Here is an 18,089-nt window from a genome sequence, read left to right on the forward strand (position 1 = left end):
CGTGGAGCGAGTGTGCGTGGTGTGCGCTGGGCTGACTGCGGGCCAACTGCGGGTTCTGTTGATCGGCAGCTGTTTGAGCAGCAGGGCCTCAGGGGACGACGTGGCTTGAAGGAGTCTCTGGTGACATCGCACACCTGGCGGTGTTCTGCCCCGTGATTTATGGTCACTGGCGGTTCAGGGACCGGGCTGCTTGCTCTTCCTTGCGTACCTTTGGCAGAAGAGTGTCCGGATGTGCGAGGGAGAGGTGGCCCGGGTCTTGTCAGGAATTCGATGAGGTTCTGCAGCCTGTTCCGCACCTTCAGGCTGGCGTGAGGCGCCACAGAATGTTTTGTGGAAAAAACAAAACCCCATTCTCCCCCCCCCTCCCCCCCCCAGTAAAACAAACAAAACTCAGCCATCTGGAGCGTTGGAATGTGGTACCGCGCATTACAAATTAGATCTGAAGTGTTTGGGGTAATTTACCAGCGGTCTCATGAGGAACGTGTTTTTAAAATCCTCCTCAAGTATTGCAAATCTCCCCAAATCAGTAATAGTCGTGGTGGCGAGAGTCTGGTTATTGTGTCGTCGAGGGGAAGATCCATTTGGAAGCCTTTATTGCTGTATGTGAATGAAGGGAAGCCCAGCCATCTGATTCAGAACACAAGGGCCTGAATTCTGCAGAGCTTTCCAGAATGTGGAGGAGGACTAAAAAGGGGGATTGGGTATCGTGGAGCCATGAGGATTTAGCGTGCGGGTGAAGGAAGCTGGTGGGTTGGGTGTGTTTGCGTTGCAGACGCTCGACTTAGATTAACCCTGTAAGATGCGGGGAAATCGCAGCCGCTTCCTTTCAGGTGAGCAGAGACCCGGTGTGGTGTGCCAGCTGCCTCATGTCCGTAGTCGCTGCGGGCCTCAACGGGGAGAGACAGGAGGTGCGGAAGCTCCAGCGGTTCACATGAGTCACTCAGGGGAGCATCGAGAACCCCCACCAGCCTGTGTGCTGCCTGCCCTCGGGAAGTGGGGGCATCAGCAGGTTTTCATAGATGGCTGTATTTTTTTCCTGAAGGAAGCAGAGGAATGGAACGGACGGTCGTAATGGATAAATCGAAAGGAGAGCCTGTCATTAGTGTGAAAACCACAAGCAGGTCAAAAGAGAGAGTAAGTATTGCTTCTTCTGCTTCAAGTCCCGCTGATTGGAGGGTGGTTTAACGACCACTTTGATTTGCGTTATGAAAACAGTGTCTCGCCTTTAAAAGTTTAAGAGTTCTTTGAAGTGCTCAGAAGGCATGTTACTAACTGCTCAGATTGTATGTACACACACACCTAACACGAAGTTAGGTTCTACAACTTATTTCAAAACAGTGCTCAGTCTTTTTACTTTCCATGATGTGTTGACCCTCGCTGGCTCTTCGTCAGATGATACCATCTTCTAGAAGGAAGACTGGTTCACAGAAAGCCCACCATTGGGTAGGATGGGCAGGACTCAGGCTGCTCAAGTCAGAAGACAGGCTCTGCTCTTTGGTTAACCTAGTGCTAGTTGATCGACTTCTTCTGTTAATTTGTTCTCCTTGTGTGACATGAACAGGAAAGAAAAGTGGAGTCCGCTGCAAAACCGACGTTCACGTTGTCAGGGATGGACCTCCGCTACCTAAGCCATACACGGCTGGACAAACTAGGGGCTTCTCGTGTTGTGTTTTCCACCCCGGAAAACAAAACCCTCTGCTTACCAGCGGAAGGTTCTAGCTGAAATGTTCCTGAGGAGAGCCGTCCTCTTAGAATGAACACAAAGCTAACGGTGTTCACTGTAGAACGCTTCGTTGTGGAGGACTGACTTTTGAAATGCACATTCGCGTTCTCAAATAGTCATTCCTAGTGTCCTTTTTCTTACGGGCTACATGAAAACCGTAAAAAGAACTATCAAATCAAGAAATCTAAAGAAAGCCCCCCCAAAACCCCGTAAACTTACCATCTGAATAACGCTGATGTTAGAAAAATAAATAGTAATGTCTGCCTGATTAGAACCTTGAGGTCATGTAGGAGGACGACACCATAAGAACAGAAGCCTCTCTGCTTTCACGTGGATGTCTTACACTTCCTTTCCAAGGGCATTGCACACACGACACGGCGTGTACGGTCTATTTCCAAATAATTACGGAGTCACAGGAAGTTGCCAAAATAGTAAGGAGGTCTATGTACCCATCACCCTGCTTCCCCCAGTGGTTTCCGTTCACTTGACTGTAACCCAGTTTCAAAGCCAGGACGGTGACATTGGTCTGCGGGGCGTGCATGCATGGAGTGCCAGGAGTTTCAGTTACTGGTGGAGTCTCATGTGAGCACCGCCACCGTCAGGCTCCAGGGCCAGCCGGTCACCGCAGAGATCTCCCGCTTATGACCCACCCCACCAGCCCAGCCCCAGGCCTGGGAAGCTGGCCCTCTGCTTTCCATCTGTAGGATGTTGTCCCGGTGAGAATGTAGCACGTGACCTCAGCATGATGCCCTTGAGAGCCGTGCAGGTTGGGTGTGTGTGTACCCTCTCTCTTTTTAAAGCCGCGTTTACCGCTGCACTGTGATCATCTTACCCGGGCCCTCGCTTAGGGACACTTGCTGGTGTCACGTCCCCTGTTGAGGACTGCTGTGGGCAGCATTTGTGTGCATAGGCCGTGGCAAGCTCCGGGTTTCTAGGTGCCGAGGAGCACGGTCGTTACTCTTTGTGACGGATGTTCTCCGAGTGCCCTTCAGAAAGGGAACAGGATCCTACAGTCCCTGGGTGCATAGAGCGTGCCAGGCTGCTAGGACGTGGGAGGCCGGGCTGTGAGCCCAGGGGTCCGCCTCAGAGACTCCAGCGCCGCGCGGGCCTCTGCACTACACTGCAGCCTCACCTGGGCACTTAAGGGGTCGGCCCTCTGCCGTCCGGCCTGGGGTGTGTGTGAACAGACTCAAAACTCTTTGCCCGTCTCCTAGGCGAAGAGTGTCGTCGTGCTGTTTTGGGTTCTGGGTCCATCTTTGTGATGAGATTGTCCTGTGTATGTGCCCCCCTCTTTTTTCGGCAAAATAATCGGACCCTAACTATTGCTTGTCTTTCTCTCGGGTTGACCCTCCAGCACCACCACCCACAAAGTAATTAAGAAAATAACCAGAGGAAATTCTTAAAAATGTCTCCCAGGCCACTTCCCTAGAGACCCTGAGGCAGTGGGTCTGTAGGAGGCCCTGTGTTCCAAGCTGTGAAAGCTTCCGGGGAGAGTGAGTGTGGCCAGCTTGGGCGTCCTAGCCTCTGAGAGCCTCAGAAAGGCGAGTCGGCAGGCAGCATTTCCTGCCTTACCCCGGAAGTGGAGTGGCAGGGCAGTTGCCCACAAATACTCTGGCTGAGTAGGAGCTTGCTTTCACAGTAGATCTTCTTTGGCCTGTTGTGTTTGAAGGCCTGAGGCAGCAGTGAGAAGTGCAGTCCATCACCCAGCTGGGCGTCCAGTGTGCACGTGCCCTGTGGCTCTGTGAGGCCTGGTTCTGGATTCCGTAGAATCCTTTCTCTTGCTGCGCTAAGATCTGCCGGTAGGTTTTGTGGGGTGTCATCCCTCCTTGTTCTTCCATGACGCCCTTTGTTTGCAGTGTGTGAAGGCAGTTCTCTAGAGGGAGCAGTGTCTCTGGGCTGTGGGTGAGCTGAACTGCCTCCTGGGCCTTCGTGGAATCCGTGTGGGACAGAAGGATTTTCATCCACTTCAGATACACATATCTAACTTTCATTGTGCACTGGTTGCATTTTTCTGACGTTAATAAACCAATTTTGGTAAACAGAGCTCCAAGAGTCAGGATCGCAAATCGGAAAGCAAAGAGAAGAGAGACATCTTATCATTTGATAAAATCAAAGAGCAAAGGGAGCGAGAGCGCCAGAGGCAGCGGGAACGGGAGATCCGAGAGACGGAGAGGCGGCGGTGAGTGGGGCCCAGCAAGCTGGCAGGTGGGTGGTCTCCTCCGGGCGCGCTCCACCTTTCTCCCCATACGAGTGTCCTGCCTGGCCCAGACTTGCTGGCTGCCTCCTGTTTCCCGAAGCAGAAGGCGAGGGTCCTGAGGGGTCGTGGTCAGCCTCGGCATAATGTTCGTCAGAGCTGGTTTCATTTGCCACCTGAGCTGAATCCAGAGTCTGACGCCTAACCGGCTGAGCCACCCAGGCGCCCTTATCAGAGTCGGGTTCTGCTGTGCAGCGTTGCCCCTGGCCCGGTAGCAGGCTCACCCATGTGTAGCTTGATGGAAGGGTCCCCGGTGTCGAGGTCTCCGTCTTCCCTGCTGAAACCACACATAAATAAGATCAAGAGTGGAACCAGGCGATGTGGCACTTAGATGTTATTCGCAGAAGTGGCATCTTCACTCCTGAAATGTCTGTGTTTCATAGTGGTTTCAGGCAGTCTCGGTCGCATGTGACATTCTTTGCCACGCTCACCTTTTGTTAAGTAGACAGTTTATGGAAAGTAGGCCTGTTCCCAGTTTTGCCTTCTGCCTTTTCCCATCCAGAGGTCCCTTGTCATTTTCCTTCATATACTGCTGGGCAAAACGAAAGCTTTACATCATGGTGTTTGGAGAACTGGGCTTGAGCGAAAGCGGGTGCTGTAGAAACTTCTCCAGTTACGCTGCGTTTGCTTTCTTATGTAGTGGGATTCCGGCGTCTCTGCTGATACAGCTTTAGAAAGTAAAAGCACCGTTCGCTGTATTTTGTTTCCCACTCGCTTGCACTGGCTTTGGAGCCTTTCCAGTCACTGAGGGCAGGTGCGAGGAGGGGCAGCGACTCCTTTCGCAGATGCAGAGGGCGCGTCCCCGTCCCCCTCCGCTGCACGTGTGCGGTGGCTGATGACGCGAGCCCTGGCGCCAGGCCACATGCCACCGGCCCCCTTAGCTCGTGCCTAGCCTTCTGTGCCCACAGCTTCCCAGCTCGCTTGGAAAGGCCCTGTCCTTAGAAAATGCAGTCTTCTAGGAGGGAAGGTGTGAAGAAAGAAGGCCCATTACACAGCTGCGCAGTCGTTCCTCCACGCTTCTCCATGCGCGGCAGCCTTCAGAGTGGCAGTTACCCTCAGCTTCTTACTTTTCTCCCCCTTAACGTGCGGCTTCACTTTGGTGCCTCTGAGCCGGGTCCTCCTGGCCTGGACCCCAGGCTGTGTTTCCAGGCCCGGCGCCCGCCCTCGCTGCTCACCCCTGGCTTTGTTCTCGTGACAAAGGAGAGTCGGAGGTGGGGGTTTCTGGCCAAGGCGCGCAGCTCAGCGGAGTGGGGGCAGCGCCTGTCACGCGTTCTCCCGGGTGCGACCCCTTGGGAGGACGAGGCCCGGCCGCCAGGCGCCGGCGCAGGGAAGTCAGGGCGGCCTTCCCGTGTCCCCGCAGAGAGCGCGAGCAGCGCGAGCGGGAGCAGCGCCTGGAGGCCTTCCACGAACGGAAGGAGAAGGCACGCCTGCAGCGGGAGCGCCTGCAGCTTGAGTGCCAGCGGCAGCGCCTGGAGCGCGAGCGCATGGAGCGGGAGCGGCTGGAGCGGGAGCGCATGCGCGTGGAGCGCGAGCGCCGCAAGGAGCAGGAGCGCATCCACCGCGAGCGCGAGGAGCTGCGGCGCCAGCAGGAGCAGCTGCGCTACGAGCAGGAGCGGCGGCCAGTGCTGCGGAGGCCGTACGACGACGGGCGGTAGGGACCTGGCCCCCTTCCCTGGAGAGTTGAGGACACTGACCACCGAATCCGGTCCCTCTGCACGCCTCTGCGGGACTCCCAGCAGCCACCACCTCAAGTTTATGGGGTTTCTCGATCCGGGGTCTCGGCAGCATCTTCCCTGAGTTATTTTACAGAGAGTCTTACTAGTTGCCACTTGCTGAACAGTTGGCGATGCTCTCGCTTAGGCTGCCCCATTCTTCGCACTGTGGTCCCTGGTGGAGCATAACCACCTGCCCCATGCCTGTCGTGGGGCCGGCTGAGCCTGCCCTTAGGCCCGCGGGCACCTCTGTGGCCGGTGGGCCTCGTGGACAGAGAGGCGCGGAATTGCGCTGTAGAAAAGGAAATTGCCTTCCCCTTCACAAAGTAGGTTTATTGGTCTCCAGCTCCTCTGAGCTGCTTAATTGACGGTCACCCATCACCCCACCACCCATGAGCCCAGTGTTCTGGTAAAATCAGGAAGACGATAATTGGATGCCATCCTGCGCTGTGTGTAGTTCACTATCACCCGATCTAATTCCCTTTGCTTTTGCAAAAAACTCAGAGGGAGGTTCGGGTTACCATAGAAGACAGGAAGAGGGGAATGTGGCAGCTAGGAATGGCGTTCCAGAGGAATCAAATATTTCATTTCACTTGCATCTGGGCTCACGCGGGGATCAAGGTATTAACAGCCTTGTGATACAATTAGCTCCCAGCAGCCCTCTTTTCAGGACTGTCAGATGAGAATACCGGCATGCCTCTTGGCAGTTTGGGGAATTTTAATTTATCAAATCAAAGCAATAATGATTGAATGTTTAGAGATTAGCCCTGCAGGACATTTTAAACGATACTGGGTCTGGAGAGAGCTCCCCTCCCCACCTCCACCTCCTTCCCTTTTTCCCTCATTTCCTGTCATAAGTAAAATTCACGTTCTTTTAAAAATAAAAAACAGGCGAGATGATGCTTATTGGCCAGAAGGCAAGCGTGTGGCTATGGAGGACAGGTACCGCCCAGACTTTCCTCGGCCGGATCACCGCTTCCACGACTTTGACCATCGAGAGCGGGGCCAGTACCAGGACCATGTGCCTGACAGGTCAGCACCCACCCTCTCCTGCACCTGTGGATGGAGGCACCTCAGCCTGACGCAGGGATGGGTCTCTTGTCTATTCTCTGACGTCTCATTTACTCGTGAGGCTTCCAGTGGTTGGCTCGAGCCTTCAGCAGGATGTTGGACTCGGGTTTCTTAGGGTGTCCTCAGCTTGTGGGGCGGGAGGGCCCTCAGCTCCTTTCACACGCTGCCGTCTTCACAGATCGGCGTGGACTGGGGGCAGTTCCTGAGTCTCGGCATCCCCATACTCAGCTCTCCAGGGCCCACACTCTGGGCCTCACAACTCCCCGGGGCGCTCTCCCAGCCACCCCTCTGCCGAAGCGAGCCCCTCGGGAAGCAGAGGATTTCAAGGAGGGCATGCGCAGCCTCCTTGTTTGTACGGAGAGGGAGCTGTTTCGAGAAGGGGTGTGACCCGCCTGAGCCTTTGCAGGCAGAGCGGGCCGGAGTCCACGTCCCTGAGGGTCACTGACCGGCATTTGTTCCTGTGCCAGCACACCAAGGGAGAACTGACTGTAGCACTCGGGAAAGTTCTTGCGGCCTGGCTTGGTGTTTTAAAGGTTTGATAAGGTTTTTTTTAGCCAGGCCCTTTTTTAAAAAAAATTTTTTTTTCTGCTGGAGTCTTTTTAAAAGAGGAATATATATATAGTTGATCAGGAAAGCAGCCCTCGATTTTCTAGTTTAAGAATTCTCTATCTGGGTTTTTCATCATGCTCCCCTGGGCTGCATGTGTCTGAGCCGTTTCACTGTTCATTAGCTCTTCTGTGAGGAAGGGAGAGCAGGGGGAAGATGGGCTGAGAAGCCAGTCATTTAATGAATGGTGGTTTGTGATTTGGCGTGAATCACATGTATTGGATCAAACCAGAGGTTAGAGACCCTCTAAGGCTTCTCTGGTAGACCTTGGGTTTTGTCACCAGGCCACAGATAAATGAGGCATTGGCTTCATGGTGTGGGTCTCTACCTCTGAGATCCCTCCAAGGGATTTTAGTTCAGTAAAATCTTTATTCCCACCTTCTTACGATCTAGCCTCACTCCCATCCTCAGGGAGAAGGCTTTAGATGCAAGCCCGCTTGTTCTCACAGGCCAGTAAATTACAGTTCTTACTGGGTGGAATGGACTAAGTACCCAGGTGTGGAACTCGTGTGTGTGGGCTGCCGAAATGTTGTCTAGTGCACCAGCTGCCGTTCGAATGAGATCTTTCCCTTTTGCAGGAGGGAAGGTTCAAGGTCCGTGATGGGAGAGCGAGATGGGCAAGTAAGTAAAACCCAGACCTCAAACCTGGGGTACATCTGCTCCTATGTTGGGGGTGTGTGGAAGTGTACATAATTGATTGTTTTCTGATTAGTGAGTCTGTGTGTTCGAATATGTAGGGCCTGTGCCACCTCCAGAGAAGGATGCATAAGGGGCTCTGCGGGCACTGACTCCCCTGGGGGTGTGGGAGGGGCTCTCCTGTCATCAGCAAGGAGGAGGTGTCCTGACTCTTCCAGGGAAGACTCTAAGTGACTCCTCTCAGAGGACCCTTCAGCAGAGCTGTCAAGCAGCATAAAGTGCAGGGCTCTCCACACTCACAGGGCCAGAGAGGCCTCTGCAGCACTTTGTGTGGTGCCAGAGATGGAGCTGTAGGGGTGCTCAAGGGTTCTTGAGCAAGGAAGGCATCAGGAAGCAAGAGGCCCTGCCAGGGTTGCCGTGGCATTGTCAGGGTCGGAAGAGAGCATCTAGCGAGGTGAGGGTCAGGAGGGGCCTGGGCAGGTCTTCTCGGGGCCACACCCTGGCCGGCTGCAACAGGTTCACCCGCCTGTCCAAGAGTGACGTGGCTAGAGTTGCCCTGTCGCTCTTGTGCCTTCCAGCACTACTCAGACGACCGCCATGGCCATGGAGGACCGCCAGAGCGTCACAGCCGGGACTCCCGGGACGGCTGGGGGGGCTACGGCTCTGACAAGAGGATGAGTGAGGGCCGGGGGCCGCCTCCTCCACCCAGGTTAGCAGCCGGCGGCTCTGGAAATGGGCCAGCCACGTGTGCCTTGCTGGTTTGCCCATAACAGCCCTTCCCGCACTTGCCTCAGCCCCGTGCCCACGGGAGCCCCTACCTGCTGACGGAGACAGCCCTGGAGCCTTTCTTATACTTGCCCCAGGGACCTGGAGAAGCTTTATGCACCCCCACCCTTGTCCCCCAGTCACCTGTAGGCGTTTTTAAGGTGGGTGTGGTGCCTGTGGGAAGGTTCCCTCCCCTAGGTGGGTTTTCGGGCGTGGAGCAAAGAAGGCAGCACTGCTTTGATAGATAAACGTAAAGTGTTCTTTCCCCAGTGACCTGCTTAGCATTCGGTCCTTGAATACCGTTTAGTCTATTTTGCTGTAAATACCTGTGGGAAACGGAACCGGGAGAACCCCTCTGCAGACAGAAGATAGCCCCGAGTGCCGTCACTGTACGGCTGGGCAGCCAAGCATTCGCCCTCAAGGGCAGGTGTCGGGGGCTCCGATGGGCTCCTCGTCCCAGGTCTCAGAGCACTGGTCAGCCTGGGCCTGGACCCCGCTGGTGGTTGCTGGTGCCCAGACACTGGGACCTTGTTTGGATTTGTATCACCTGGAGTTTCTCTCTGTAACTTCTTTTAAACCACTTTTTTGAGCCATAGGCACATGCTGTAGTGTTGACCCATTTGCAGTGTACCATCCGATGGCTGTAGTGTGTTCAGAGCGGATACTCATCACCAGCATCCATTATAGAATGTTGTCAGCACCCCCAAAGGAAGCCCCCATTAGCAGTCGCTCCCCGTTCTGCCTGCCCCCGCCCCTGGCTCCCGCTGAGCAGTCTGGCTCTGGATTTGCCTGTTCTGGGCGTTTCACACAAAGAAAGCACGTTACGTGGCCTCTCGTGTCCGGCCTCTCTCAGTATTGTGTTTGCAAGGTTCATCCACGCGGTCTCACGTGTCAGTTGCATTCCTTTTTATGGCTCAGTAACGTGCCACGTGTGCGGAGGAGACCGCGTTTGTGTCTTCACTCACCAGCTGGTGGACACTGGGGTTGTTTCCACTTTGGGGCTGTCACGGAGTCGTGCTGCAAAGAACGTTCCTGCACGAGTTTTTCCGTGAACACGTTTCCCATTCCCTTGGGTGGATAAGCAGGGATGGACTTGGCGGGTCCCACAGTCACCGTGTGCTATCCTGTTTTACGTTTACACTGGCCACGCGTGAGGATTCCTGTTTCTCCACATCCTCGACAGCACTTACCGTCTGTCAGCCAGTTGGCCACAGGCCAGTCTTGCGGGTGGCATGGGGGGCTCACATCTGACACGTGTGGTTGTGGCAGTAGCCGTGGTGAGCTCCTGCCCGTGTGCTCCCTGGCCACGCGTGTGTCTTTGGGGCTTGTCTGTTCTCATTCTCTGCCCTCCTCTCTCAGGAACCCTCGACCGAGGGCAGGGTCAGCCGTGCCACGGCCTCACCGTAGAGGCGCACTGGGACACTTACGGATCTGCTTTCTGTTTTGACGAAGGGGTGGACGTGACTGGGCGGAGCACAGTCAGAGGCTAGAAGAGCATCCGGAGCGTGCGTGGCCAGGCTCGGTGGACACAGGCACGGCGGGCCGGGAGCACGCGCGGTGGCAAGGTACAGGCTGACTCGTGCCCACGAGCTGAAGGAGGGCCACACGTTTCCGGGACAGTCCAGGGGCCGGCCCCCCCCAGGTGGTTGCAGAGGCTTCCAGGAACTTCAAGAAGGGAGCGTGTGCCAACTCTTTCCTTTCTTCCAGGTGGTGAGAGGGGCCTGTCTGGGCCCTCGGGGCCAGGACACATGGCAAATCGGGGCGGGATGTCGGGGTAAGGAGTTCTGTCCCTGGATAAAATTAATTTGTTCCTGCCCCTCCTTTCCTCTCCCCTTTTTGCATGTTTGATCAGTTTGCTGGGTTGAATGTTTTGAAAACAAGCCCCCGAAGCGGCTCTTGGCCGCTTCTGCAAGTCGCGCTCCTCAATTACCCGGATTGCAGTCTGTGATGATTTTTCTCACCTGGAAAAAGCCAAACGGGCTCTAAAGGCTGCAGAGCCATATGCTGCCCCACATAGCGAGGAAAACGTAAAGCACTTCACGGGGACAGAACATGTGCCTTTGTTCCTAGGCGAGGCGGCTTTGCACAAGGCGGGCATTCCCAGGGTCACATGGTGCCCGGTGGCGGACTGGAAGGTGGAGGACTGGCCGGCCAGGACCGGGGCAGCAGAGTCCCGCACCCCCACCCCCACCCCCACCCATACCCCCACTTCACCCGTCGCTACTAAACCCCACTCACTCCTAGTGCCCAGGTAGGCAGATACACTGTTGAACCAGCCGGAGTTACCTTGAACTTGGGGAACCTTTTAAGAAACAAAAGCAGATCCTGCCACCATGTTGTAGCTCAATACAATGTGAATTCACTTTTTTTTTTTTTTAATAAACGTGTTCTTCTCTGCCATTTTTAAGACAAGATTTCTGTTAACGAGGCATTCCATTTTCCATTAATAAAAGTTTATGGTTCGCACTCGTGTGTGTCGCAGTGATTCCAGAGCGGGGGGGCGCCCATCTCAGCAGCACCCTTGTGCGTGTGCCTGTAGAGGCTGTCAGCCCATCTGAGCGAGGCCCCCAGCCGCCCAGCGCACTCGCCTTCTTACGGGTGAGGAAATGGGTCCTAGGGCTTGCAGTAGGTGGCGGCGCTGGGATCCGAATTAGAAAGTTCATTGGAGGAGGGGGCCGTGCATCGTGGAGGCCTCAAACTCGTTGCTTCACCCCTTGGGCTGGCGTGCCTGGGGTGGGGGGCATCCGGTGATGGCATGCAGGGTTTGGGGGTCTGGCTGAGGGCAGGCCCTCCTTGGTACAGGGCTGGTGGTGCCTGATCCCCTCCCGTTTTTCTGGAAATGCTAATTAATATAATTCCCTCATGTGTGATTATAAAGGATCCTTATCTTTTTCATTGAAGTCTGCCAGACAAGGCACCTGGCTGGCCCTGACTGTCGTACGGGAGCCCTCCGGTCCAGGCCCCTCCAGTGTGACACACAGTGAAGTGCTTCTCCCAGAGAACAGCTGAGCTGCGCCCAACAGGGAGCTTGGGTGACCGCAGGCCGAGTGGGGCGTCCAAGGGCCAAGCCTGTCCCTCCTGTGAATGGGGTAGGCCTGGGGGCAAGCAGGAGGGCCCGTGTCCCACAAATCCTGGCCCTGATCCGGAGTGGTGAGAGTTAATCCCCCAGTGTCCCCTGCTGGGAACCTGGATTCCCTCCCTCCAGAACTAGGACAGCCACCCCACAGGCTACCGAACAATTGCCAATTCTCCCGGAGTAGCCTGTGTTCCCGCTGGGGTGTTTAGTTTTAAAAGAGCAATCTGAAAATCCTCCCCAGCTTGCGGTGGAAGCTGGAGCATTAGCAGGTCGGCTCTGGCCCTTGGTGTCCTCTTTGAATTGAGGCGAGTAAATCCCGCGTGAGCTTCTCCCGCCACGGGGGCTTTCGGAGTCATTTCCCAATGACAGGTTGACAGGATGCTGTCTCCATGGTTCCTCCTGCACCGGGCCCGTCTCTCCTCTGCAAGCCAGAGTCTGGAAATCGGGGTCTGGACTTACCGTGTTAGGTGATAAAAGCCATACGCGGCCTGGGGTTGTGGGTGAGACCCGTTTTGAGATCTTGTCCCCTAGCTGCTGCGGAGCGACTGCCCTCCAGGAGGTAGGGGTGACTGACATCAGGAGTGAGGCTGCTGCCGCCAAGCTGCCCCGTCAGAGCTTCAGACAGCCTGTGGGAGCGAGAACAGCCCCTTCCTAACCTCTTATTGCTTCTGTTTGTGTCTGATGACACATCTTACTGTGTTGCTTTTAAATAGTGTGTAGTTAGATTATATTAGGTCTGGTTTTTATTCCAGGAGAGAAAAGGGACGTAGAACCAAGTCTGTGTTCTTTTTTTTTACTATTTTTTTTAAACATATAATGTTTGTTTCTGGGTCACAGGTCTGTGATGCATCAGTCCTTATGTGATACCCAGTGCTCATTACAACACATACCCTTCCCAATGTCCATCACCCAGTTACCCCATCGCTCCACCCCCTTCCCCTCCAGCAACCCTAAATTTGTTTCCTATGATTAAGAGTCTCTTATGGTTTGTCTCCCAAACATGGTTTGGCTCATTTGATTACGTGTCTGCCTTGGGCTCAGGTCATGATCCCAGGGTCCTGGGATTGAGCCTCACGTCAGGCTCCCTGCTCAGCGGGAAGTCTGTTTCTCCCTCTGCCGCGCCCCCGCTTGTGCTCGCTCTCTCTCTGACAAATAAAATCTTTTAAAAATTTTTAAAAATTAAAGGGGGCTGCTAGTGGGCATGAGGGTTGTTGGCACCCTTTGGCTCCTGTGAACGTTTATTGCTTGCACACCTGTTTCCCCTTCTGCGGAGGCACCGAGGCCTGGAATTGCTGGCTCACACATTCATTCTGTGTTTAACTTTGGAGGAACCACCCGTTTTCCACAGCTGCCGCCCCACCTCACAGTCCCACCAGTGACACGCGGAGTGCCACTCTCCACACCCTCACCAGCACTGATTTTCTGGTTTCTGTGTGATTATAACAGCATCCTAAGGGTGATGGGGGTGTGGATCAACAGAGCATTGTCCATCCGTACACTGAGTAGCTGCCACGACGTGGATGGACCCTGAGGACACCGGGCTCAGTGGGAGGAGCCAGACCCAGAAGGACACATCCCACAGGACCCCACTCCCAGGAGGTCCCCAGAGGCGTCCCGTCCACACAGAGAGGAGCTGGTGGGAGCCAGGGCTGGGGCAGGGGCTGGGGAGTCCGTGCTTCCTGGGGACGGAGTCTCCGTGTGGGGAGATGGAACGTTCTGGAGACGGAGGGTGGGGAGGTTTCCACAAAGGGAATGTGCTTCATGCCACGGAGCTGTGCACTTAGAGATGGTTATGTTTTATGTGTATTTTATCACAACTTAAAAAATTTTTTTAAAGATGGGGGTCTGTTGGGTACCATTGGAGTGAGAGGCACTGGGTAGAGGCTGGGAGGGCAGGCTTGAGATTTACCCCATCTGGCTGTCTGCCCACGGGAAGTCCCTAGTCCCTCTCTGCTTCAGCTTCCTTAACTGGAAGAAGGGAACAATAATAGTATTTACCATTAAGGGTCTTTGCGAAGATGAAATTAGTCAAATACGTGAAAAACTCAGAATTGTTCCTGCCATACAGTGAGTGCTTAACGTTGAAAGGCACTGGGGGGCCCTGCAGGGAAAGGTCCCAGGGTGCTCGTGCTGTACAGGGAACCTGTAAGATATTTTGAGGCCTAGAGAATAGGAAGGGAGAAATTCTCAGCTCCAGAAATAAAGAAAACTGCAAAATCAGAATTCATACCTTATCAAACGTCTCCGCATCTACACAAATGTGTCAACTTCATCAATTGCTGAATTTTGTACTCATACAGATTTCATTACATTTCAAAACAGTTGCTAGGTTAAATTTTCTCACTTTGCAGGAATTCCCCAGTCTGCATGGTGATTGCCAGTCTTAAATTGCGTGTGTGACTCAGAAAACCTCAAACACGAAGTTATAAAAAAACCCTTTTGATTTTTAAAAAAATAACAGCCACGAAAGTTATTGGCTAGTGGGGACTGAGGGTCTTTTAACTGGCTGTCCGGGCCGAGGGGCGGGGTCTCCACTGACACTCCTGGTGTTGACACCCCCACCGCCACCCCACCAGGTAAGACCACCCCTCCCTGGGGCATGGCAGTCACAGGATGGTGAGCCAGGGTTTGGACCTGGGCTCGCACCTGCCAGGTGGGTTCACATCTCAGCTCCCCCTCTTTCATCAGCTGCGTGTCCTTGGGAAAGTGACTCACCCCCTCTGAGCCCACTGCTTTCCCGTTCCTCAGAGGGGTGTGATACCGCCTTCATCCTGGGAGGATTTGATGGGTGACCACAGCAGGTCCAACATGTCTGCTGGAGGCCTCTTGCTCAGTGGGGCACTGGGTCCTCAGGATGGTGATTTCCTCCTCTTCCCGGAGTGCTGTGCTCATCTTAGGACTGGAGCGCTGCACACCATGCTTGCAGGGTAATTGGGTGTGTGCATTTCCTGTGGCTGCCCTTGCAAATTAACACGAACTCCGTGGCTCAAAACAGCACAAACTTCTCTCAAGTTTTGGAGGCCGGAAGGCCTGCAATCCAGTGTCTGCACGGCGGGTTTCCTGGGGAGGCTGTCGGGGAGGAATCAGACTCCCTGCCTTTCCAGGTTCCCAGGCCTCCAGCCTCTTGGCCTTGGCCCCTCCTCTGTCGGTAGAGCCTGCAGTCCCCGCCCCCCCCAACACACACCCTCTTTCCCTGAGTCCCATCTCTGACCACAGGCGGGAAAGAGCCTCCAGTTTTAAGGATTCATGTGATCAGATTGGACCCACCTGGGAATCCAGGCTCTTCTCCCCATCCCAGGGGCCATGACCTGAATCCCATCTGCCACAGTTCCTTTTGCCACATTGGAGAATATTGTCACCCGTGCCAGGGTTTGGGATATGGATGGACATCCTTGGGTGGCGAGCGGGCGCTTTACTTGGCCTATCACCCTGGGGCGTGACACAGTTCGCTTTCGGGGTCGCAGATGTGAACGCTGGCCGAAGAAGTGAGACCTACTAATTCATGTCCTGCTGTGGAAGAAGACGTCCCCAAGCCCAGACGTGTTCAGTCCCAGCTTCTCCGGGTACCAGAGAAATGACCGTGACTTTGGCCACCAATGAACAGGCCAGACTCGAAGGTTACTGTCTACGCTAGTTCGCTATTTCGTGTGTGTGGCCTCCAGGTAACTTGCTGCATCGCTGATGTCATCAGAGATCGAAATGGTCCCAGTGAAAGTGTACGCTGCGCGGCGGGGGAGGGGGGCCCAGATCTCTCCCTGAAAGGCGGGCACGCCCAGAAGCCACAGGGCGGCCCCGGAGCTGTTGTTGGCTTGTACCTGCGTAACCTTGAACCCGCAGCAGACCCAGCCGCCCAGTGGCCTCCGGCAGCAAATAGCAACACAGCAGAGACCACGTCCTACTACACAGAAGGCACTCAGGATGATGATGCGGGACCCGGTGAATTAAGGGCAGCGGTGGGGCTTAGATCCCGGCCCCTCCCGGGGCGCCCACGACCGTCCGCACCCTGCAAGCAGAATGCAGACGTCCGCAGGCGTGTGCGCAGCCTGCCCTCCAGTGCCCGGCGTTTCAGAACACAGATCTCATGATGACGCAGGTAGGGCGAGGCCAGCAGAGCCGGGGAGAACAGCCACCCATAACACAGTCTGGAGGCACCTGGCTGGCTCAGTCCATGGAGTGTGCGACTCTTGATCTCAGGGTTGTGAGTTCGAGCCCCACACTGGGTGTAAAGATTACATTAAAAAATAAAATATTAAAAAAATACGTTTGTTATTCACTGTTCCCAAGGTGGGGGCAGGGAGGGGGGACAGAATGGACAAGGACTTTACTGTGGTTTCTGCTAGCAGGGTAGGCTCGGGACCAGCTAGTCTGAATGATCTCAGCGGGCGCTGTCCTTGTTGTCTGGCCCCTGGTCCTGGGGGGATCCTGGCCCTGAGTGTGAGAGGCCCCCAGAGGAGAGAGTTGGCTCTGTCGATGAGTTTGCATGTGAAAGGCACACTAAGGTGAGTCCTTTGCTGTCTCTGGGAATTAGCCCAGCGCGGGAGGGGCTGCCCCTCCAGTCAGAGTGAGGCCCCCTGATTGTCGAAGCATCCAAATTCCCATTCAGTGGAAAATCCCCCTAGTTTCGTGTCTGATGGGGTCGCCAAGTCCTCGGTCTTGTGGTGTCTTCAGGAAACAGCAGGTGGCAGCCGGTCCCCCCTGGGATTGAGAGGGAGCACTGCAAACCCATTGGCACGCAAGCAGTAGTAAGGCTGCTGTCTTGTGGAAGGACGAGGAACACCACTAGCGAGAGTCACCAGGGCCGAGGCAGGTGCTAGCCTTAAATGCAGGCTCCCAGGCCCCCACTCACAACTGCTGATCTGGTTCAGGCCTTCCCTCCAGTCATCCCTGGAGTCCTGACCGGTGGGTGAGAAGAGCTGTGCAGTTTCCAGGGCATCCCCACGGTGGCCCTGGCAGGGAGGCCTCCATGAGGGTCAGGTGACTTACTGGAGACCAGCTGGATGACCGTAAGCCGGTTGCCCTGAACCCCTCTGACTTTTCTCGTAAAACGGGCTGGGTGCTTTCTGAGGACCCAAAGAGATGATGCGTTGAAGGGGCTTTGCACACTGCTCAGCACACAGTAGGTGCTTAGCCAGTTGTCAGAGCTGCTGTTGATTCTTCTAGAGGGGCTACATCTATGCCGGGGCCTTCCACCTCCTTGCCAGCAACCCCTTCCCCTAAGGATTCAGTGTGTCCCTCGGACTTGGGGAGGGAGTCCGCTCCGTCTCCCATCTCAACCATGGCTGTAAGCTATGATGTTGCATTAGCAATTTTTTAGAACAGGAGGCCCGCTTCTGGCCTCGTGATGCCGCACGCTGCGGGGTTAAGTGCCGGAAGCCGCCGGTGGCGTCTTGCAGCTTCTTGCAGCCCCGCGGTCTTCCCCACCCCGTGCCAACCAGCTGTGAAACTGCCCGGACGCGCCACATACCCAGCCACAGAAACCTCGCGTTCGGCCCCGCGGGGAGGCTCGTAAAAGGCACTGAAGCTTCCCCCGCGTGGCTGCTGCTGGCCACGGCGGCCCAAATATTTACAGACTCGGCTGAAATGAGACACAGCAGGGTAGATCTCACCAGCAGCCCCAGAAAACGTCCTCTCATCCCCTGTCCTGGGGACACGGGGCACAGAGCTGGGAGCAGCCCACTGGGCTGGGGTGTCCCCAGGAAGGCAGGATGGAAGATCCGGGCCTGTAGACACGCCCCTGAGCGCCTGAGCCCTTTCTTGCGTGCTCATTTGTTTAGCAAACGCTTCCCGGACACTTCCTGTGTGCCGGGCCCTGTGCCAAGGACACAGCCACGACCGTGACCGAGACACAGCTGCCTTTGACGCTCAATGGATGACTTCAAGCAGGGGTGGAGACGCTGGCTTCCTGGAGGAGGTGACCAGAAGGGCATCTGGAAAGGGAACAGAATGCACAAAAACCCCCAGAAAAGAAAGGGCGTGGCACCTTGAAGGAACAGAGCCAGTGGAAGCGTGGAAGGCTTGGGCTCAGAGTGGGCTCTGAAGCTTGGGCTGGTCAGGGATCAGGCTGCCAGCCTGTAGGTGATGAGGGGCCCATGGTGGGTTTTCAGCAGTTGAGAAGAGGAGATCCCTGCCCTCCCAGCAGGCTTCAAGGGTGACCATCCCTCTCTCTCTCTGGGCCCTTCCTTGCTTGGGCGTCCAAATCCTCATTGTTCCTGGTGCCCCCCCCCCCCCCCCCCCCCCCCCCCCCCC

At 55.4% G+C, this 18,089-nt stretch overlaps 1 protein-coding gene across 2 annotated transcripts in view; it reads left to right on the forward strand.

The window, feature by feature from the left end:
- The window catches only part of SAFB2 (scaffold attachment factor B2), a 31,628-nt gene extending 20,395 nt beyond the window's left edge, over positions 1–11,233 (forward strand). For both annotated transcript variants that reach the window (XM_040629517.1, XM_040629516.1), the window contains 9 exons: positions 1,043–1,134; positions 3,766–3,902; positions 5,338–5,628; positions 6,581–6,721; positions 7,945–7,987; positions 8,581–8,711; positions 10,220–10,332; positions 10,475–10,541; positions 10,838–11,233. In XM_040629517.1, the coding sequence (XP_040485451.1) occupies positions 1,043–1,134; positions 3,766–3,902; positions 5,338–5,628; positions 6,581–6,721; positions 7,945–7,987; positions 8,581–8,711; positions 10,220–10,332; positions 10,475–10,541; positions 10,838–10,994 (1,172 nt within the window). In that variant the 3' untranslated portion in view covers positions 10,995–11,233. The remainder of the gene's footprint in view (positions 1–1,042; positions 1,135–3,765; positions 3,903–5,337; positions 5,629–6,580; positions 6,722–7,944; positions 7,988–8,580; positions 8,712–10,219; positions 10,333–10,474; positions 10,542–10,837) is intronic.
- The last annotated feature ends 6,856 nt before the right edge of the window (positions 11,234–18,089 follow it).

Source organism: Ursus maritimus, unplaced genomic scaffold, assembly GCF_017311325.1.
Source record: "Ursus maritimus isolate PB19 unplaced genomic scaffold, ASM1731132v1 scaffold_14, whole genome shotgun sequence".
Lineage (NCBI taxonomy): Eukaryota > Metazoa > Chordata > Mammalia > Carnivora > Ursidae > Ursus > Ursus maritimus.